This window comes from Balaenoptera acutorostrata, chromosome 3, assembly GCF_949987535.1.
Source record: "Balaenoptera acutorostrata chromosome 3, mBalAcu1.1, whole genome shotgun sequence".
Lineage (NCBI taxonomy): Eukaryota > Metazoa > Chordata > Mammalia > Artiodactyla > Balaenopteridae > Balaenoptera > Balaenoptera acutorostrata.
Window position 1 is genome coordinate 168,964,667 of NC_080066.1, and position 22,941 is coordinate 168,987,607.

The 22,941-nt window shown below is 48.8% G+C and overlaps 1 protein-coding gene across 6 annotated transcripts in view; it reads left to right on the forward strand.

The window, feature by feature from the left end:
* TTC7B (tetratricopeptide repeat domain 7B) overlaps nucleotides 1-22,941 on the forward strand; it is a 241,342-nt gene that overhangs the window by 21,713 nt on the left and 196,688 nt on the right. For 5 of the 6 annotated variants that reach the window (XM_057542440.1, XM_057542438.1, XM_057542439.1 and 2 more), the window contains exons 2-3: nucleotides 1,854-2,008; nucleotides 5,658-5,826. In XM_057542440.1, coding sequence (XP_057398423.1) covers nucleotides 1,854-2,008; nucleotides 5,658-5,826 — 324 coding nt within the window. Of the gene's footprint in view, nucleotides 1-1,853; nucleotides 2,009-5,657; nucleotides 5,827-22,941 lie in introns of those variants that run through there. The other variant, XM_007180873.2, reaches the window with a different exon arrangement.

Below are 22,941 nucleotides of genomic sequence, written 5' to 3' on the forward strand. Positions count from 1 at the left end.
GGAAAGAAGAAACTGAATCCGAAGGAATTGTTGAGCTCCAAATAAATGCTTCACCATGTGACAGTCATTTCCTAAAGAGTCCAATAAAGCTTTTTTTAAAAAAATATTTATTTATTTGGCCACACCGGGTCTTAGTTGCGACATGTGGGATCTTTTAGTTGCGGCACGTGGGCTCTTAGTTGCAGCATACGGGATCTAGTTCCCTAGTGACTAGGGATCGAACCTGGGCCCCCTGCATTGGGATCGTGGAGTCTTAGCCGCTGGACCACCAGGGAAGTCCTCAATAAAGCTTTAAGAAGATTGGAGTCATGTTTGTTTTTGTTGTTTAAACATATATTACAGTGTTTTGAAAGATGAGGGCATGGCCCCCTGAAGTTCCTCCCGGTTTTTGACGTATTATTGTTTTTGCATCGTATTAATTTATAACAGTCATGTTCTGTTTTGTAATTCTCGTAGGCCTGCAGGCCTCTGCCTACATGTCCTTCATCCCTGAGCCCTGGATTTCTTTATTAGCTGGATTTCATTCTCAGGAAGGACTCATGCTTCTGGGAGGAAGCTGCTGTTTGGGCTGGCCTGTCCACGTGGGCTTTGCTCCGTATCCCCGGGCTCTGTGCCGACATGGCCTTGCGGCCCTCGGTGTTGATGCGGCCACGGGGCAAGCCTGACGTCCTCCGCATCTTGTAGGCAATTGCTTTCTCTTCTTGGACAGCTGAAGAATTCTTGTGTTCAGTAGCCTAACTCAGCTCTATTTTTGTGTTGCTTGGTTCCTCCCAGGACCCTCGGTCTCATCTGTAAAAGATTATTTTCGGCTCCACAGTGCACAGACAGAGGCACTGCTGAGAACTATAGATTCAGCAGCTTTGGGTCACTGACCAGAGCACTTGGAAAGGCTCTTGTTACAGCTCTTGGCCTTCGGTAGACCTACTTCCCAAAATCTCAGTGGGTCCTCTGTGATATTTTTTTTTAGTTAATTTTAGATTACACAAATAATGGGCAAACCTGTTCTCCTTTCTAGGGCCAGGACATTACAGATAAAGCTAAAGCCTAATTGGCCCGTAACCCCCGTTGAGGTTCTCCTTCCTGTACCCCAGTGGTAACTACTGCCATGGGTTTGAGGTATATCCTTCCAGACCTTTAAAAGTTGCTTTTATACTTTCATACAATTATGTTCTGTCCCTTCACAGAAAAAATAGTCTGTGTTCCAGCTGGTGTATGAATTGTTCTGGGTTTACTCAGAACAATATGGATGTGTGGATTCCAAAGAGCTGCTCTTGGAGTGAGGTTTTTATTCTAATTAACAAGCCAACACAGACATTAACAAAGTTACAAGTATAAGTAATGCACTCTTAGGAGCAGAACCTTCAAACAAACATCCCCAGATACCATGTCTGTAGAGCTTTGACTTTTAGGCAGAAACAGACTGCATGCATTCAGGTCATTTTGACACAAACTTGTTTTAAGAATCTGAGTACACAAGACTTTCTACCAGCTCATGTCCACGGTATAAAGCGGTAGACCACAAAAGAGCTAGAAGATTTCACTGCATTGTCTCTGAAAAATACAGAGTATTGGGTTCTGTGTGTTTTGTAGCGATCATGCTGAATAAATCGTAAGACAACTTTGTGTTTTCTACTGAACTTGAGCTCTGTCCACATTAACGAGTATCCATCTTTCTAGTTCAATAAATACGGGACAGAGGAATGAATGCTTGAGCTACCACCCTTTTGCATTCATACTCTGGAACATTCTTAATTAAGAGAATTCACTGTCAGATGGTCCTGAGGTCCTTGGGGAGTTCCCAGCCCACAGACCATTCCTCACCCCCATTTAGCTTCTCACTGTGTTCTTTGTAGATGACATGGCAGAACTCCTCCTCGGGGAATCAAAGCTGGAGCAGTTCCTGAAGGAACACCCCCTGCGGCAGGGGGCCAGTCCCCGAGGCCCCAGGCCCCAGCTGACTGAGGTCCGCAAGCATCTGACCGCTGCCCTGGACCGAGGGAACCTCAAGGTACCGTGCGCCTCGGGATGAGGGCTTAGAGGGATATGCTGGCTCTACCTCCTCTGGGCAGCGTGTGCTCGGGAAGGATGCCCAGGGACGAACTGGGCGACAGGCGGAGCACATCTGTGGCTTGTCTTCTGAGGAGCAGGCCAACTCCCTGTGCAATTGATGTGGGGCTTCCAGACCAATAGGTTCTCTCTGATGAGAGTCTCCAATGACACATTATCCTGAGAAATGGCACTAATCTTCCCCAGGTGCTTGGAATAAAGCTGTTATCTGGGGCCCAGGACTCAATCTGACACTTTGTCCCACTGAAAAGAGAGAAGTTAATCAGGAGTGTCACTTACCGCATGATATCCTGCGTAAAATATGCAGCTTGTGAATGTCCCAGGCCGCTCTGGCCCGGAGTGGGGTGCATACTGGCGCCGGCAGGCCTGGTACCTTGGTGTGGGAGGGAACCAGGGCAGGAACTTCCCTCTGCCTGAGCAATGACCCTAATCCTCATGGCACAGGAAACCCTAAGCGCTGCCCTTCTCTTCATCTACCCTGTTTCCTGGTCTCTATATTCAGCTTTCCCTCTCCCTCTCACGTCTTTCCCTGCTTGCTTCGTTGAATCTCTTTCATCTTGCCTTCCCTCCCCCCTGCCCCCTTCCCCACCCTGTTACCGCACTTACCGGTTTCTGGACACTTACCTGCCTGAAGTCTAGCTCTTACTGGTTTCCTGAAGTCAGCCTTGTTCAGATAGTTGACTGCATCCCACCATTCCTGTCAGCTTCTTTAGGGTCCCTTTAAAATCTCGGATTTATTCTCTATTGGGGAAGGGCAGTCTTCAGTGAACTTTTAAAGCTCTGACTTCTTCCTTTCTTCCTTCCTTCCTTCTTTCACTTTTCTTCAGAGTTAGGGACAGTTGTCTCCATGTCAGTTGTTCTTAACGAAGATGGTTCTGGTGACATTGGTGGGTCCTAATCAGTGGGAAAGGTTGGGGGGACCTCATAGTGACAGCTGGTCAGACTCAAGTGTCCTTCCAGGATGTATAAGGGTGAGACTCTGTGTTGGGGGGAGAGGTTGAAGATCACTGCTCTAGGCCTGGCACCTGGCTAGTTTCTATCCCACTTTGAATCCCCCTACCTTCATCCGGAAAAATTAACCTTTAATTTTACCACATGCTCATAGTTTTTGCTCTCCATCCTCCACAACCCAGTGCGGTAGTAAGAACATTGAATTTCAACTTAGAATTCTGAGTTTGCTTTCCAGTTGTGGATTTATAAGCTGTGTGATCTTGGGAAGTTACTTAACCTCTCTGAGCTTCACATTTCTTATCTGTAAGTGTACTTAGCTTAAGGTCGTTTTGAGTTTCAGGTGTAGAAGTTCTTTCACAACTGAATAGCTCTAGATACATGTCAGTTTTTGCTATTTTATTGGTTCTACCTAGAGAATTTTTCTCCTGTTGCCATTTTTTACCTCCCTCTGCCTTATAAAGAGTGTTCCAAAGTCGTATTGCTCTTGCTTGGGCGGGTTGACCCACTCACACTGGCTGATGTGAAATTTCCTCTCCTCTTGACCTTAAGTTCGGGTGTCTCCTAGCTGGGAGCTAGGGAAAGCCCTGTGCAGACACAGGTGCCCACAAAACACAAGTGAACTGAGGCTGGAGAGACCAGAGCGAGGTAGCTGTGTGGTGGCAAAAAGAGCCTGGGCGAGGAGTCAGGAGGCCTGGCTTCTGATTCAACTCCAAGAAAGTTGCGCTTGTCACAGGCAAGGTAACATGTCACCGGGCTGGAGCTGCTCCCCTCTCCCCCTCGGCCCAGGGGCCTTGGCCAAGCTGTTTCCTCCTCTGCACGAGGCCATAGATTGGACTTGCCCAGCAAGGCTCTCCATACCGTGCATCCATACTGCGCCTCTACTCTTGGAATTTTTTCAAGCTCCTGTGTACTTTCCATCTGGCCCTTCAAGTTTACCGTTTTTTTTAATTAAAAATTTTTTCCGGTTTAATTTTTAAAACTTTTTCCTTGTGGTAAAATATAAATATCATAAAATTTGCCATTTTAACCATCTTTTAGGTTCAGTGGTTTTAAGTGCGTTCATATTCAGCTCACCACCATCTACCCCCAGAACCTTTTCATCATCCCAAACTGAAGCTCTGTGCCCAGCAAACACGAACTTCCTCCCCCTCCCGCTTCAGTTTGCTTTTCAGCCTATGGGTCTCAGGTCTGGGGAAAGAGGGAGGACACAGGAATCTCCTAGGAAGCCTTTTCAGTGTACCCGAGCCTGCCCTGTCCCCTTCCCTGGTGGAGAACCCCTGTGGTGGGTGCTTTTTTTTCACAGCTCTTCTTCTCTTTTCTTCAGTCTGCTTTGATTTCTTTCTCTGTTTCCAAATATAATTCTGACGTCTTGCATTGGTGCCACTCCCTCGGGCCACTCTTAAAACCCTTTTGCTCCCTTCGTTCTCTTGCCTGTTCTATGTCCTCTGCAGTGCTGCCCCTGCTCCCTTTCAGGGACTGCCTGGAAGCCGACCACCTTGGCTGAAACAGCGGCCTCGCCATGCTCTGGCTGGCTACCTGTGTATCGCCCACCCCGTCTCAGCCATAGATTACAGGATAGTGCAGCTTCATGGTGTGCTTCTGTAAGCTGAAAAATCCGGCCTTGTGTAGCTGGGGTTCCAATGAGAATGCCTAGGAGAGGGTGATAAATCTGTTTTCCTTATATAGATGGCTGGGTCGCCTCTTCTTTCCCCAGTGATGAGTGGGGCTCGAGGACGGGCTGAAGATGAGGTTGGTGGGTGTGGACTGGGGAAGCCAGCCTCTCCCGATGGAGAGGAAGACGAGCCCGTCAGAGTTAGAACTTGCAGCCTCTGGGAAGGGACCTGGGTCAGTAACCATAGCAAGCTGGAACAGCTCAGTGAGAAAAGTGTGTCCTTGGAAAGAAAGCAAGTCCTGATTTTTGCACCAATTTAGAAAGCCTCTCTCCTTGGGTTATTTGGGTTGCAGTCTGTGGTGTACCCCCAGTGCCTTGGGCAGGACCCACCAGGATGTCCGTGGAGCCTCCTTTTCTGAGACAGGTGCTCGTGTGTTTTGTTCATAACGCACGCCTTCCATCCTTGACCCAAGCCTGAGGCCTGAGGGGAGCCTGCTTTACAGCAGATTTATTGAAGTATAATTCACATGCCATGTAATTCATCCATTTAAAGTGTACAATTCAGGAGCTGTGCAACCATTATGTCAACTTTAGAACATTTTCATCACCCCAGAAGTAAACCTGTAAGTATTAGCCGTCATCTCCCATGCCCCCATCGTCCCAGCCCTAGGCAACACTAGTCTGCTTTCTGCCTCAGCAGGCTCGACCGTTCTGGCCAATATATGTCGCCTGTGTGACTGGCTTTTTCACTCAGCATCATGTTCTTGAGGTTCACCCATGTGGTCCCAGGGGTCAGTGCCTCGTTCCTGATGATGGCTGAGTAATATTCCGGGGGATGGCGAGACCACATTTTGCCCCCGCCCTCATCAGCTGCTGGCCACATGGTCTGTTTCCGCTCTGGGGCCCCGTGAGCAGTACCGCCAGGAAGGCTCCCACGCCCGTCTTGGTGTGGAGAGCCGCGGGGCCTCGTGGGAGCATCACACATCATATCGTAGGAAAATGTTTTTCTCTCTCCTTTTCCTTCTAGTCAGAATTCCTACAAGAGTCCAATCTGATCATGGCCAAGTTGGATTATGTTGAAGGAGACTATGAAGCCGCTCTCAACATTTATGCCCGGGTGGGCCTGGAAGACTGGCCGCTGACGGGCGTCCCCCCTTACAGGTTGCGGATGGCTGCGGACGCCTACGCCACCAAAGGTGAGGCCCACGCCTGCTCTCCTGGGGGCCGTGCCCCGGGTCGTGCTGTGTGGAGCTGCAGGGCCTCCCTGGATCCTGTGCTTTGACCCCTGTGCCCTTGGCTGGGCTTAACCCCGGCAGCTCCCGGCGAGGCCCCTGGGGTTGCCCCACCACAGGCACTGGATCATTTTAAGCCCAGTGACACGGCGTTTCCTTAGAGCTGCGGCTCCTCAGTTATCCCCGAAGGAACAACATTGCAGTAAAGTTTCTTGATGATTAATGTACAACTTAAGCAGGGACCGTTCTTGGTAATTAAGATGCCGCACAGTGTATATACAGGGATCATTACATATGGCCAGTTGGCCATGTGGCTGATCTCATTTTTATTCATCAGTGCCACCTCTGGCTTAATTAAAGCTCAGTGGTCACTGAAACAGCCAGCCATGCAGTGTTTACCTGGGGGCCTAGGGGCTCAGGGGATAGAAGGGGGAAATGTTGCCCTGGTTGCCACAGAGGAGTTTGTGATCTAATGTGAGGGAGTGCAGTCCCACGGGAAAAAAAATGACAGAAAGCCAGGACACACACATTATTTGACCTTTCCAAGTTTCTACTTCCTCATCTATGAAATGAGTGTAATCCCATCCACTTCATAGAGTTATGAGGATTAAGCCACATAATGTATGTAAAGCACTTACTAAATGATATTTTTAAATGTCAGCCCCAAACAAAACAGCAAATGGAAAAAGCCAGGCCCGGTAACAGCTTTTCAGAGGCAGGAGAGGTCACTGTAGGCCAGCAGGGCCAGGAAGGCTTCCTGGAGGAGGAGGGACGCTTTGAAGTAGATTTATAAAGGCCTCAGTAAGAAGGAGACCCTCTGAAAGCAGCTCCTCTCCTTCCTGCCACCTACCATCCAAACCATGCAATGTGGCTGACTGTGGCCACGCAGAGGCCCGGGCCCTGGGTGGGTTGACCCTCTAGAACAGCACTGAGCTGGCCACTTGTATGCAGCCGGCTGTCTGCCTCGGTTATCCTATGCAATGTTGAACAAAGACCCAGCCAAGGCACACTTAAAGAGCCTTGTGACAGGGGTGACGTGTTCACGCAGTTCCCTGGGGAACCTTGCTCAAGCACTTTTAGGTTCCTCTAATTAATCTTCTCAATGTCCCTGTGGGCTGGGAAAGGATGCTGTCACTCTGACAGGCCACTCTGGCGGTTTAATGGGCACGTCAGGGCGTCTGAGGGCCTGGGCCTGGGCATGCATCTGTCTGAGGTCTGTGCCACACAGCTGGCCTCTTTTCTCGCTGGTGTTCACCCAGCACCTCACATGCCTTAGGCTTATGGGAGCTGTGTGTGTGTGTGAGAGAGAGAGAGAGATTCGGGGCCAGGAACAATATTGTGCAGCAAGAGCAAGGCTTCATCTGGCGGTTTCCAGTCACCGGATTGACCTGGGGCCTGCTGGCTTGTAGCCAGGAGTTGGTTTGTCCTTTGGGGGAGGAGCATGGCTCTAAGGCCTGATTCGCACCAAGAGCTCAGGTCTTGATTTGGGCTCTGAGACGGCCTGGTGGGGCAGACTGTCTGCAGGTGGCACCACCAGCTTAGTCTCACGGCTGCCGTGCAAAGTGGGCAAGGGGGACGGGAGGCTTGGTCCCCAAGTCTGGCCCTGGGTGGTGTGTGATGAGCAGTGGGCCCCAGCCACGGGACTGAGGCATTTGGCTCTTGGGACATGCTGGCCAGCTCATGGGAGAAGGGAAGAGCTGTCCCCTCACTTCACCAGAGTAAGACTGGGCTGGAGCAAAGCCCAGGTGCACCTTGGATGGGCATGCACCCGCCCACGCCCCTCCCCTGTGCCACCTGTATGCTGCTGTCGGCCGGGGAATTGACCTGCACACTTTCACAGGTCACCTCAACTTTTCCATGGTCCCCTGAGGTCTGACTCGACCCAGTCTCTCAGCCAGAGTCAATGTCCATGAACTCCCACGTCTGCTCTTGCAGCCATGGCCGGGAGCAGATTCCCCTGGCCAGGTAATACAGCCTCGGCTTGTTGGGAATCAGAAGCCAACGTCATTCAGTTATGAGAACCTCCTCTGGGCCAACACCACGTTAGGGTTTTATTGTCTCTTTAATCCTCCAAACCCCTAATTTACAGACAAAGGAAATGAGACTGGGTGAGGTTACTAGGAATGATATGGTGTCTACTGTGTGCCAGGCACTGGGGCCCTCATTTGGGTATCTCAGCCAAGCTTCACCATCACCCTGTGAGGTAGACACTATTATTTTCTCCATTTTACAGATGAGAACACCGAGGCACAGGGATGTTAGATATGCTGCCCGGGGCCCTACAGCTGGGAAGTAGTAGAGCCAGGACTCAGCCTCAGTGGCTAGTTCCAGAGCCCATGCTCTCCTACTGAGTGGCGGGAGGGGGACTCAGTCTGAAGAGTGTTCAGCTCCAAAGCCCACGTTCTTAATTACTCTGCTTTGTTGGCACGTGGATGAGAATGCGCTCAGGGCAGGTAAGGTTTCCGCAGGTAGAAAACATTCAGTTCACTAGAGAACACCCTAGATTTGTATCCACACCCCTCCTCTCAGCCCCACCTCTCACATTCCTCTCCCTTAACTCCTTGCCCAGGTCTCTTGCTGTAAGTTCTGGCCCTTAAGCTCACGTGTCCTGTCTTCTCTGACACCCTCCGGGGCTCACCCATTCAGAGGCCATCGCATTTGATAGTATCACAGCCCAGTAGGTTAGAACTACTCAAACGCTATATTAGAACTAGTTGTACTGCGATCAGACACTCCTGCCAGTCTGTGAGTTCCACTCAAGGAGGAACTGTTTTGTTGGTTTGCCATCCTCAGAAACTAGCACGGTGTCTGGTGCCTAATTGGTGCTTAATTATTGATTGAAATTTATAGAAGTTCCCTTGCTCAGATTTCTACCAAGGTGCCCATTGTGTAATTCAGGTGATTCTGGGTGCCTTTGCTTCTAGCTGTCATGGTCAGGTGCATTTTCTTTGCCCATAGGTAACATACTGAGCATATTTCGATAATTCAGACTTACCCGCTGCCAGTTATGGGGTATACCTGTAAGAGCATGTTGACATCGCACCATGACAGAGTCTGTCATGGATCCCTTCCCCAAAGGTTATACATTTCAGTTCATCTCCATTATCAGAGAGCCTCTAAATGGATCTCCACTCCCCCGCACCCCCCATTCCCCCAGCACCTTCCTCCTATCTCTTAAAACTAAGTAGAGAAACAGAGAATGAGAATAGAAGACATGGAGAAACTCTTTAGCTTCTGGTAGAACTGGGTTAATCAAGTGAGTAGAAATCTTTGCTCTGGGTACAGATTGAGATATCACGTGAAATCTCCAGGACACCGAATGGCCACAGATGTTCTTTTCCCAAATGGGGAGGCTTGGGAACAGTGAACACATGGTCACTGTCTATTTTGGGACTTCGATCTGCTGGACATCGGCTAACTTTCTGCAGCTAGGACAGTGGGAGCTGTAAGTGGCTTGCCTTCCTAGAGATGGCCTTTATAAATAGCCTTAGCATGTTCCCTGTTGTAACAGAGGGACCACAAATGCATTGGTTCCAATTTGAGGGAAGGCCTGTGGCAGTCCTGTGATGGCCCACCTGGTCACGGTGGGTGGGCAGCTGTGTTCTGCGAGGTTGCTGTCGCTGCCCCGTCTGCCAGGGCGCAGTCCTCATCTGTGTGATCGATGACTGAAGCTGGGTGGCTGTCGTGCCGCAGCTCGTGGAAAGGGGAGAGGAGAGAGATGTCTGGGGTGAGCGGAAGTAACACACATCAGCTGTGCTGACAGTCCACTGGTGAGAAGTTACTATAGGGCCATCGCCACCAGGCACTTGGGAAAAAGAGGAGACTGGGGGGACATGTAAGCCTCTCATTAGACATGTCCATCAGAGCTTGGTCTCGGACCCAGGTGGGACCTGTTGGAGGATGCAGGGAGAAGAAAGTAGCCTGTGCTCAGGTGAATGAAAGGGAACGCGTAGGACCTGAGGCTTGGGATTGGTGCCCACGAGGAGGGAAATTACGAACCTGGAAACAGCAGCGTGGTATTAAACTTCCTTTCCAGATTGCATGGTACCAAAGCAGAGAAGGACTGACTCCAAAATATAAACAGGGCCTTCACAACCATCACTCATACAAACGTCTTATTTTCCAGCGGGGGAGACTATGCCAGAGAAGGTAAGGGACTTGCCAAATGACACAGAATGAACTGGAGGCAGGGCCCGGACGTGGAGGTGTTTCTTGGTAGGAAACGTTCCTGTCAAGCTGCATGACGTCTGCCCAGGTGGAGAAGGCGGTATAGTGTTGGGAGCTTTGTGGGGCCTCCTCCACTTTCTTTATTCCTCCTTTGTTCCTGGGTTTGAAATTGGTCCTCTGACACACTGGCTCAGAGCTTGGGGTTTTGGAGCCAGACTTCCAGGTTTGATCTCTAGCTTTGTCACTTACTAGCTATAGGATCTTGTGCAAATTACTTTCACCTCACTGGGGCTCCATTTTTTCATCTATAAAATAGAGATAATAATAGTATCTACTTTATAGCATTGTTGTAGGGAAGGAGTGAACACATGTAAAGCACTTAGCACAGTGCCTGGCAGATCAACAAAGTTTAGCTATTTTTATTCTTATGTATCCCTGGAGCTTGAACCCAAATGGATAGACCTCTTCAGAAGCCCCAGGTAACAGCCAGCTATGGGGAGAGGGGAGAGTTGCCCTAGTGTATCTGCTTTGTGTGACAGAGGGCTTGGCTCAGGCTGTGGGAGAGCAAGCAGAGATTGGAGGCTTAGGGAGGAAAGGCTGTTGGTGCTGGAGGATGGGGAGTACCCAGTGGTCAGGGGCAGGTGGAGTGGGTACCCTAACGGGACTGCTTGAGGGTGGGTCCAGAGACAAAGTTCATCCTGCACTTCACCAGTCTTGCCCCGGGCTGGCCCGGAAGGTTAGAGGTCTTTAGAGTTGGACCCACATTCATGGTTTTATCACAAAAGGCCATTCACATTGGGATGGATCAGTTGATTCAAGTAGCGTTCCTTTAAGAGGCAAGAACAATTCACACGATTCCCAGATAGTTGTCTTCATAAGGAACATGCTAAATACATTGGCTGATAAGAGAGGAGATAGCGGAGGAGGAGAAACCAGCTCTGCTGGGCTTCAGGGAGGAGGGCTCATCTCTGCTGACTGGACTTCACTCCCTGGCCAGAGGCCTCCCCTTCCCTAGAGTCTGCAGACCTCGTGGGCCTCTCACTTCGCAGAAGGGCGGGTGTGATGAGAACAGCAGTGGGAATGTGGTAACGGAATCATATAATGGCCTCCCCTTGGATGTGTTACTTCCTTCCTCGTGTGAGACTGGCCCCAGAGCCCTCTTCGGTCTGCCCACTGTGTGCTCTGAGCATCGGGTCTTGGGGCGTGGTGCCAAGAAGGAACTAAGGTGCCCGCCTCTCCGTGGGCAGCGCCGAGGGTCGAGGGAGCTCTCAGGGGCTTTCAGAAGTGCTGCCTGTTCCCTTAAGCTTGTAAGCACTGGTCTTCAAACACAGAACCCATCTCCAAAAAGGTGTGGATCTCAGCCTTGCCCTCCCCAGCTTGAAAACCAGTGTCTTCTCACACCCACGGACCTCAGCTTGCAGTAATCAGTCGTTAGGCCAGAGGACAGAGACTTAAAACATTCACTGACAAAACGTTTCGGGAAGAGGCCCCTGGGAATTGCTCACTGTCCTCCGTGGGCCTCCTACCAGAGCAAAATTCAGGCAAATCAGCACAAGGGACACGGTTCATCGTTGAGGGGCTTTTATTAGGTGTTGCTCATGGGTTTCTCCACCACACTTTGCTCAGTCCTGGGCCGCTGGGTGGTATCGAAAAAGGCCTGAAACAAATTGAGCTGGAAATTGTTCAGGCGGTGGGTAGTTATGACTTGAGTACTGTCGCGCTCCCAAGAAGGCTGTCACATGTTGCGACCACAGAGGAAACATATATCTTTAACCAGGGCTCCCCGCCCCCCACCCATGAAATGTAGGGGACAGGAGGAGAAGGGTGTATCTGCTCTTTCTCTTTGGGGGCTAATTGTAACAGCCCTCTGGGTCAAGGTGAGGCCAGACTCCCGACAAGGTGCCTTGAGGAATGAGTTTCCTAGAAGGTGGTTTACCTCTCTGCCTCATTTTTCCTCCTGGAATATTGTCTGTTAGGAGCAGCCCAGATTCCCCTGGGAAAGTGGAGACATGTTTGTTGGCGGCTTTCGCCTGGGGGCCCTGATGGGGGCTCCATCCTCAGGGATGTTCGTTTGCTGCCCCCAGGGGAGCCTGCATGTGGTGGGTTGGGTCCAGGCTGGCCATGCTCCACCAGTGCCAGAGGCATCTGGGGGGAAGGCAGTGCTGGTCCCCTCGCACACTAGGGCCCCTGCCCTCTCCGGGCCGTGGGTTGACGTCTTCCGGACAGTTGGCGCCTATGCTCAGCTGACAGCTTCAGGCGCAGGCATGGTGACCAGGGCTTGCCTCTTGAGCCAGCTCACATAGACACTGGGTGGCAGAGAGGCTCTCAGGTCGCTTGTGTGCTCGGTGGGAGAGAGTGCTGGGAGAGAGACACGACAGCTGCTGGGACACGGTGGGAGAGGGGAGGGGTGGACCGGTGGGAGGGTGTCCATGTCACCTGCTCTGCCCAGCCCGACCCAGCTGCTCAGCAGACGTAGTGAACGGGTATGCTGTGCTCACCGAGAGGATGGAGGCAGAAGTGCCGATCCAAGTCAGCGACTCAGGCTCCATCCCCCAAGGCCAGAGCCCCTGCCTTGAGCGCGTGCAGAGGGTAAACCCACGCCGAAGACGCATTTAGAAGTTCTGCTGAGAGCTGTGGGTTAGGGCCTTTCAGTTGTAGGTGAAAGAAGGCCCAACTCAATCTGACTTCACGGGCAGCTGGATTCAGGGCTCAAAGGCATGGACGCTTTCTCTCCTTTTCCCAGCACATCTTACCCTGTGTTGCTTCCCATCTCAAGCTCCAGACTCTGAGTCTCTTAGGTGTAAGTCTTAGGAACCTCAGCCAGATTCTCACTGGGTCTTGTTGACCCTGCCTGGGTCACATTCCCATCCTCAGTGTCGTTACGGTGGCCAGCGACATGCCCTGTAACTGGCCCAGGACCTGCATGAAGGCTGTGACGAAGAGGGTGGGCCCTTCAGGGGAATGAGAGGGAGGGCAGATGTCCATGACAGATGACACAGCAGTGGCTCCTCTGAGTAGGAGCCTTCTTGTCAAAGGGGCTGGGGTTCTTTATGCCTTCTCTCCTTGGAGGCGATCCCTGCAGGGGAAAAGGAAAAGGGACAATTGAGGAGCCAGGTGGCTGCTCTGTGACAGAGTCACTGTGGATTGGAGACGGCCTTGGGACCAGACCACATCAGGCAGTCTCCAAGGATGGAGGAGCCGACCTCGCCTGCATGGAGGGCTCTTAGGGGAAGAAGGACTTGACTGTTCTGGCCTCGGGGATAGGGCCAGGGCCAGGCAGTGGAAACTGCACGAAGTCCAGCAGTATTCGCATATCTGGAGATCTTTCGAACAGACACAGCCGCCTCAGGGTTCGGCTGCCCTGAGAGGTTGGGGTTCCTGTTGGATTAGCATTTGTGGAGCCCTCCCAGGAGCCAGGCATGACGCTTTCAGATTTACCTGCATGATTGCACTTTGCCCCGAGAACAATCCTGTGCCGTAAGGATTATCATTCCCTGCGGAGGGGTTGAAAGCCTGAATTTCAGAGGTGAGGTGGGATTCAAATCAAGGCCTGTGGACTCCAGAATCCATACTATTTCTGCTTTCTTGAGCTGCCTTTCAGTTGGAGTAGGGATGTCATTGATGGAATTCTGGTGTCAGATAACTTGCTAACCCTTGATGCTATTCTGTGATTCTTAAGAAAGTTAATCTAAGTCTCGCTTTTCTTATCTACACAATGGAGATAATGATACAAGAATACTGAGAAGAATGAAGAAGGCAAAATGGGAAAATGCTTTTAAATATATAAATCTGAGGTCAGCAAAAGGGAGTTTGTGTAGTCTTGACCTCAGGTATCCTGAGATTGGGAGCAGCAGTGGCTGTGATGGTCTCAACCCTCCCCATGGCCCCACCCATCATGCTCCTTTGCTTGGGCAGCTGGTGGTGCTTCTAGCTGTCCTGGGTTGCCCTCTTGCCTCTTCCCCCATAATTTCCCTTTATTCTTCTTCTTAATACAGACAAGATACATGTGCATTATATAAAAATAAGAAATACAGACCAGTCAAAAGAACATAAAAATATCCATCACCCTGTCTACCCAAAGCCAACCTCTGTTAACATCTTAGCGTATTTCCTTCTAGATCTTCTCTATACTTATCATGCGTGTGGCTTTTTTTTAAATAAAATGAGATTATATCACATATACTGCTTTGTGACCTGCTGTCACTTTCTGCAACAACAGATACATTTCTGCAACATTTTAGCAGCTGTACAGCATTTCATTGCATGGATAAGCTATAATATATTTAACTAAAAAGCCTCTATTTTGGGCCATGTATGTTGTTTTCAGCTTTTCTCTGTTACATATAAGGCTGTGATGAATGCCCTCTCAGCCTGGTCTTTGTGCTTGTTCTTAATGATTTCCCTAGGAGAGGTTTCCAGAGGTGGAGTTTCTGGGTCAGAAAAGAAGTATTTCCAGACTGTGCTGCAGAACGGCTGTGCCTGTGTGCTTTCCTATCTGCACTATGTGGGACCAGCCGCCTCTCATTCTGACCTTTGATCTAAAAGTGAACATTTTTTTATTAAAAAAAATTTTTTTTAATTTATTTTTTAAAAATCTGTTTTATTTTTGGCTGTGTTGGGTCTTTGTTGCTGCGCATGGGCTTTCTCTAGTTGCAGCGAGCGAGGGCTACTCTTCGTTGCGGTGCGCGGGCTTCTCACTGCAGTGGCTTCTCCTGTTGCAGAGCACACGCTCTAGGCGCGCGGGCTTCAGTAGTTGTGGCACGCGGGCTCAGTAGTTCTGGCTCGCAGGCTCTAGAGCACAGGCTCAGTAGCTGTGGCGCACGGGCTTAGTTGCTCCGCTGCATGTGGGAACTTCCCGGACCCGTGTCCCCTGCATTGGCAGGCGGATTCTTAACCACTGCGCCACCAGGGAAGCATCTAAACATTTATTCTTCACTTGTATGTTGAGTATAGGCTATTTGGAAAATAAAGAAAAATATAAAGCAAAAAATAAAACCAGCCACCCTACTGCCGCTTGAGTTAGTTAACAAATTTTACAGTTGTATTTTTAGGACCAGGGTTCGAGCCAACCTGGGCTGCACAGTGGTGTTCTTTATGGATATGTTTGAACGAATTGCCTGTGGAACATCTGCGTTGTTTCAGTTTTTCATATTACAAATATGCTCTATAGCTTTTTAAATAAACAACTTTATTGAGATATAATTTACATCCCATTAAATACAACCTTTTAAGTGTACAATTCAGTGGTTCAGAGTTGTGCAACCATCACCACAGTCAATTTTTTTTTAATTAATTAATTATTTATTTATTTTATTTATGGCTGTGTTGGGTCTTCGTTTCTGTGCGAGAGCTTTCTCTAGTTGCAGCAAGCGGGGGCCACTCTTCATCGTGGTGCGCGGGCCTCTCACTATCGCGGCCCCTCCCGTTGCGGAGCACAGGCTCCAGACGCGCAGGCCCAGTAGTTGTGGCTCACGGGCCTAGTTGCTCCGCGGCATGTGGGATCCTCCCAGACCAGGGCTCGAACCCGTGTCCCCTGCATTGGCAGGCAGATTCTCAACCACTGCGCCACCAGGGAAGCCCACCACAGTCAATTTTAGGACATTTTCATCACCCCAGAAAGAAATCAGTACATTAACACTCACTTCCTGTTATTTGATTAATGCCCACCACCCCCCCAGCTCTAGCCAGTCACTAATCTACTTTTTCTCTAGAGATTTGCCTATTCTAGACATTTGAGATAAATGGAATGTTGCAACATGTGATGTTTTGTGTCTGGCTTCTTTCACTTGGCATGTTTCCAGGGTTCTCACATGTTGCAGCATGTATCATTCCTTTTTATGGTTGAATAATATTCCATTGTATGAAGGTACCACATTTTGCACATTTTCTTAATCCACGCATCAGTTGATGGACGTGAGGTTGTTCCTACTTTCTGGCTATTATCAGTAATGCTGCCTTGAACATTTGTGTACCAGATTTGGGGTGGATGTATGTGTTCGTTTCTCTTGGGTACATACTTAGGAGTGAAATTACTGGGCCACGTGATAACTCTGTGTTTAACTTTTCGGGGAACTGCAGACTGTTTAACAAAGCGGCTGTATTATTCTGAAAGATTCCAGTTTCTCCACATCCTTGTCAACGCTTTTCTGTTCTTTTGATCACAGTCATCCTAGTGTGTGTGTGAAATGGTATCTCACTGTGGTTTTTAACTTGTTTCCCTAATGACTAATGATGTTGAACAATTTTTCATGTGCTTATTGGCCATTTGTATATCTTTTTTGGAAAAATGTCTAAGCAGATCTTGCGCCCATTTTAAAATCAGGTAGTTTGTCTTTTTATTATTGAGTTATAATTGTTCATTTTGTATTCTAGATACAAGTCCCTTTACAGCTATATGGTTTTAAAATATATTCTCCCATTCTATGGGTTGTCTTTTTACTTTCTTGATGGTGTCCTTTGAAATGTAAAAGTTTTAAATTTGGATTAATTTTAGTTTATCTATTTTTTTCTCTTTTGTGCTTTTGGTGTTGTATCTAAGAAACTGTTGCCTCATCATGGTCACAGATCTTTTTTTAACATTTAAAAAGAGTTTTATAGTTTTAACTCTTACATTTAGGTCTATGATCTACTTTGAGTTAATTTTTGTATGTAGTGTGAGGTAGAGGTCCAACTTCTTTCTTTTGTCTGTGGCTATCCGGTTTTCCAGCACCATTTGTTGAAAGACTGTTTTTTCCCCATTGAATTGTTTTGATGTCTTTGTTGAATTTAATTGAATATAAATGTAAAGGTTTATTTCTGGACTCTCAATTCTATTACATTGGTCTGTATGTCTATCCTTATGCCAGTACTACCCTGTCTTTATTACTGTGGCTTTGCAGTAAGTTTTAAGATTGGGAAGTGTGAGTCCTCCAACTTTGTTCTTCTTTCCAAGATTGTTTTGGCTTTTCTGGGTCCCTTACATTTCCATATAAATTTTAGGATTAAATAGTCAATTAGTACCAAAAAAAAAAAAGCCTGCTGGGAATTTGATAAGGATTATGTTGAATTTGATAAGGATTATGTTGAATCTGTAGATCAATTTGGGGAGTATTGCCATCTTAACAATATTAAGTCTTCCAATCCACGAACATGGGATGTCTTCTTTAATTTCTTTCAGAAATGTTTTCTAGTTTTTGGTGTACAAGTCTTACACTACTTTTGTTAAATTTATTGCTAAGTTTTATTCTTTTGGATGCTATCATAAGTGGAATTGTTTTCTTAATTTTCAGAATGTTCATTGCTAGTGTATAGAAAACACAACTGACTTTTGTATATTGATCTTTTATCCTATAACCTTGCTGTGCTCATTTATAAGCTCTAATAATTTTTTTATGGATTCTTTAGGGTTTTATATATATATCATGTCATCTGTAAATAGGATAGTTTTACTTCTTCCTTTCCAATCTGAATGCCTTTCATTTCTTTTTGTTGCCAAACTGCATTAGCCAGAACCTCCAGTACAATGTTGAATAGAAGTGACCAGGGCAGAGATCTTTGTCTTAGGGGCAAAGCTTTCAGTCTTTCACCACTAAGTACTATGTTAGCTGTGGGTTTTTCATAAATGGCCTCTATCAGGGTGAAGAAGTATTTCTAGTTTGTTGAGTGTTTTTGATCCTAAAAGGGTGTCAGATTTTGTCAAATGCTTTTTCTGTTGAAATAACTGTGTAATCTTTGTGCCTATTCTTCTATTAGGATGTATTATATTGACTGATTTTCATATGTTAAGCCAACTTTGCATTCCTGGAACAAATCCCACTTGGTCATGGTATATAATCCTTTTTATGTGTTGCTGGATTTGCTACACTAATATTTTGTTGAGGATTTTTACATCTGTATTCATAATGGTGCAGTTTTCTTGGGATGTCTTTGTCTGGTTTTGGTATCAAGATAATACTGGTGTCATAGAATGAGTTGTGAAGTGTTACCTCCTCTTCTACTTTTTGGAAGAGTTTGTGAAGGATTGGTGTTAATTCTTCTTTAAACATTCGGTAGAATTCACCAGTAAGCCATCTGAGCCTGGGCTCTTCTTCATAGGAAGTTTTTGGATTACTAATTCAATCTCTTGATACTCTATTGTTTTAATAGATTTTAAAGCCATTACTTGTTCTCCACTTGCTTCTACATGGCATCTTTTCATTGGAGCCCTGAGGCTCAGATCATGGCAAACAATCGTGGTCAGAAAGGAATGATCTTTAGCCAGTTACCATTTTCAGGGTAGATGACTGAGGAATGGTCTCTATTTTCTTCCACAACAATACCTTGAATAGCAGCTCACCCCATGTTACAGAGTAAACTCAAGTACACGTCCTCGTAGTCAAGGGAAACAGCACTTCCTATATTTGCACTTGATTGACAAAATCAGCTTGGTGGATGAGTCCTGTTTTTTCCTGCTAGAAAACTGTCAGCCACTGCCAGGTTTTAAACAGGAGGAATGACTTAATTAAGTTCATGAGCAAGAAGGATCTTTCTGGCACAGAGTGGAGAATAGATTAGAAGGAATTAAAGATTATGGGAAAGGAGACCGGTTGGGGAGGTGAGCTGGCTTTGGGTTCTGCATTTCAGGGGGCCTGACTTTTGCAGGCTGTTTCCGGGTGCCTGGGCTCCGCCAACAGAAAACACTGGCAGGAAATTAGGGAGCAAGAGGAGGGAGGGGTCAGGGTATTTTTTTTTCTCTCTCGGCCTTAGGCTGCACCTTTGACAGCGGCTGCATCTCTCTGGTTGTTCCAGCTGTAGCCAGACAGACTCTCCCTCTCTGGCTTCGGCTCCCACCAGGGAGCTTCTGCTGGGTTCTGTCTCCCAGCCAACAGCCCCAGCTCCTCAGCTCTTGTAACTCCACCTCCTCCCTCTATCCTTTCCAGCCCCGGGGTGTTCATGACTTTCTGCTCTTGCAGAATCCTGGGATGCCGTACCATCCTTTTTGGCTTCTCATCTGTTTCATCCCTTATGTAGACAGTCCCATACACTGACTCTCCTTTATCTGAAAGAACTAGAGTGATTCCTCTGTCCTAGCTGGATCCTGACAGATAACTGCAAAAGCCTGGATTGCAGTAGGCCGTGGAGATGGTATGTGTGTTGATGTGGTTGAGGAAGGAACCAAGATGACTGTGAGATTTTTAGCTTAGCTCACTGGGCAGGCAATGCTGTTGTTGACAGGTAAGGATTACAGGGGGAGGAGCCAATTTTCCTAGGAGGGTGGGCCGAAGATACTGCGTTGGAGTTGAGCATGGTGACACCTCTGCGACCACAAGGGGGTGCTGTCCAGGGAACCATTCTAATTCTGGGGCTGCTGCTCAGCACAAGGGTCTCTAGGCTCTTGGTTCGTTGGTCAAGATTCGGGAATTGACTGTGTGTAGATTTGGTTACAACCCAGGAGTGGCTGCATCTCGTTCAGGGGACCACAGAGAGTGAGGAAGGCAAGAGGCCCAGCACATAACAGGGGAGCTCTACCTGTGGGCGGAGCGCCTGCCAGGGCTCTGGGCCCACAAAGGGAGGAGGGACGCAGGTGACAGAGAGCTTTCCCCTGGGGGTTACGGGACCTAGAACATGTGAGCATTTGCACATTTGTGGCGATTTTATATTCTTAAGTAGGTCGAAGTTAAAATGTGGTGAAGGCAGTAAGCAGTCTGAGGTTTTAATGTACCACAGAAAAATCCACACTGAGGTCGTCAGGAGCAGACGCCCGCTCCCCCATTGTTACCTTTTCCCCTATGGTTGAAGCTCGGGTTCCTGATGAGTTCTGCTGACCATAAAAAGTCTAGGCACGGGCGTGCATCTTCCCCATTCTGGAGGCTCTGTCCTGGTCTGGCCAGGCTGGGCCCACATCCTGCTCTGTCCCACCCACGCTCTGCTCCAGGCCGCCTGCCGGCTGCCCGCCCACCTGCCTCACCCCTGGCGGGCCTGTTCCCCCCTCCGCTTGTCTTCTCCCTCCAGCTGGGAGTCTCTCATTTCTCCTGTGAGGAGCCCACCCTCGGTGACACCTCGGTGACGACCTCTCCAGCTCCATCGTCCACTTCAACCTCTCCTTCCTCTGATTCTACCTCTATTTATAGTTAGTACCATCCAGTTGGGCATTCCGTTTTTAATTATTTCACACCTGTCACTTGCCTGTCTCGGACTAGACTGTATGATTGATTAATTCATTAAATCAGCAGATATGTGAGTGCCTGCTCCGGGGTGGGGGGGGCTCTGAGGCTGCACCGCATCTAAGCTGCTGGCTGCGGATCCCAGCGTTGGCAGCTGGGACAGTGCCTGCCACACAGGGGTGCTTGTGATGGGATGGTTCTTTAAACATTCTCCCCTGGCGTCCAGGGCTACACTATCGAAGATAAACTCTACCCGAGTAACACAAGTTGCTTAAGCAAAAGTGCAGGGTTTTTAGTGTATTCTGAAATGCTCTCCATTTTAGATGAAAACAGATTTTGGTTTGGGCCCGATATAAAACAAACAATCTTGTCTCTAATTCTTCTTCTACCCACACTCACCTTCAGGTGGATCATCCCAATTTGTGGACTGTCTTTCAGGCTGTTTGGCTCTGACGAGCCCATCTCTCATGGCTCAGTTCTTTGAAATCCAGGGACTCTTTGGGCCTCCTTAATGCAGTTTTCTCCCCTGCATTGTGTGCTAGTGGCCGTATTTTTCACTCTTTGGACTTGGGGCCTTCTTTCTAGGTCCTTGAGGCCTAGACCCATACAAAGCAGGCCAGGTTATAAAATGGGAGCAGTCCAGGCTCCCATTTAATATTTTAAAACCAGGACTTCTGAGTCCTAGCACAGTGATCGTTCTGCCACCACCCATCACTTGGCTTCCATCATTTCCAAACCATGTCTGGTGTTCATTTTCTTCCCCCAAATGTTCCTGATGCTTTGGGAATGAAAAAAGCATCCATATTTGGAAAGCTCAGAGCTCTCTGGGGGCGGGAGCAGAGCACAGACTGTTCTGGGGAGAGGGAGGGTGTCAGAGCCAGCTCTGCGCTCTCCCCCAGTCACCTTGGGACTGGTGCAGCAGAGCACGAAGCTGTGCTGGGCCCTGGCTGGGCCTCCCTGCCCAGTCCCTTTACCCGTGAGGCAGAGACCTGTGTCTGCCCTGCAGGGACACACCGCAGCCTCACAAGACAGGGAGAGGAACTCAGGTTTGTTAAGCTCCTACTATGGGCCAGGTTCTGGAATAATAGTAGTAAATTATTAATAGTAATTACAGCATTAAAAAAGAAAAACCTTCCAAACACTCTTTAAGCACTTGCCCCCTAACGCCCTTAATCCTCACACAGGTACCACCCCCAGTTAAGAGGAGGAGTAAAGGGTGGACCCTCTGTTTCAGACCCCCGTTCATTTTCTCCTTTGCTGTCAGATGCTTGCTTTGTGGACTGGGGCCGGTGTATCATTTGTGCAGGCGCTCCCGGGTGCAGAGGTTGCCGACGCCGCACCGAGAGAGGCTGAGTCTACCCTGGTGTGCTGTGAGGTGTCTTGGTTTGCGTTGAGTGGCTCCCAGAGCTGGTTGGACCTTGCAGGAGGTCTTGGAAAAAACATCCTTCTCCCTGAACAGCGTCGATAACACTGGGGCTTCTTATTTAAACAGTAGGATTCTTTGGTACCCTGGCCACGTTCAAAAACCGGAATTCCACATTAAGCCTCTGAGCGGGTCACGTGCCAAAAGCTCCGTCGTGGGCCACACCAAAGTGGGGTGGGGAGGACCCTCCTCCACGCGGCGGGCACCCATCAAGGTCTTCCCGCAGTGCCGGCCGCCGCCGCCAGGGGGCGCGGGAGCCGCGTCCTCGCCGGGGAGTTCGAGCATGCGCAGAGCCGACCCAGCAGCCTCGGCCCTGAAATTTGGATCATTCTGAGATTCTACTCGAGGTCAGGGAGCCGGGAAGGAGTGTGAACTTGCCAGCCGTCTTTATTAACCTTGGATCAGTGAGCCTCCTAAGGGACTCCTGGGTCATTTCTCGAAAGCTGTGCCTTGGATAGGCAATTACAGATAGATAGGCCTCGCCCGTTCTTCCTAGACCGGGAGCCGAACCTCTGCTGCTGCCTGTAGTCACGGCATTTACAGAGACTCCCACAGGGGCTGACTGCGTTCAGTACATTAAAGTCAGTGCATGGATGACTTGAAAAGAGAAAGGAATTACAAGTATGAATTCTGGTAGTGGAGGTATAGCAGGAGTTAATATACCTCCTTCTTTTTTCATGGACTGAAAAGTCCCAGGTCGTAAGGACTGTAGAAGAATCCAAAGAGGATTTTCCTAGAGTACTTCTTGGTAGATTAATATCAGGTCTTAAAGTGACAGAACCTAATCCTGACCTTTATGAATTGGATATTTGCTGATGACCATGGCCTCCTAGGTATCCTGGAGCCGAACGACACACTAGTAACACGCAGGATGCTTCCTCCCTGGCAGGAAAATTCTACAGTCTGTTGGAGGCTGGGCCCCAGCTCCTGTGGACCTGCCCTGGTAGTGAGCTCATTGCAGCGGGCCTCAGGGTTGTCTCTGCCAGTACCCACTATGTGACCTTGGGAAAATTATGTACCCTCTCTGGGCCTGAATTTCCTTATCTCCACGGTAAGGAGAGGAGAGAAGATAGGGGGATCCAGTTTTTTCCCTTTAGAAGCTGCTTTTTATTTTTTTTTGAAGTCTTGAGATTGCTTCAGGGGCAGTGAAAAGAAGTAGTTTGATAGACAACTATCCATGAGCGGAGGGTATGGGGTGGCAGAGGTGGGGCCCGGGGGGTCCTTGCTGAGTGCTTTTGCCCATGTGCAAAACCCAGAAAATGTGGGAGTACAGGTGTGAGAAGGCAAGGAGCTGTGAGGCCGTGGCCTGCTGGGGATCTGCTGTGTAAGCCTTCTGGAGCTGTTTATCTCGGGCGCGGCACTCAGGCC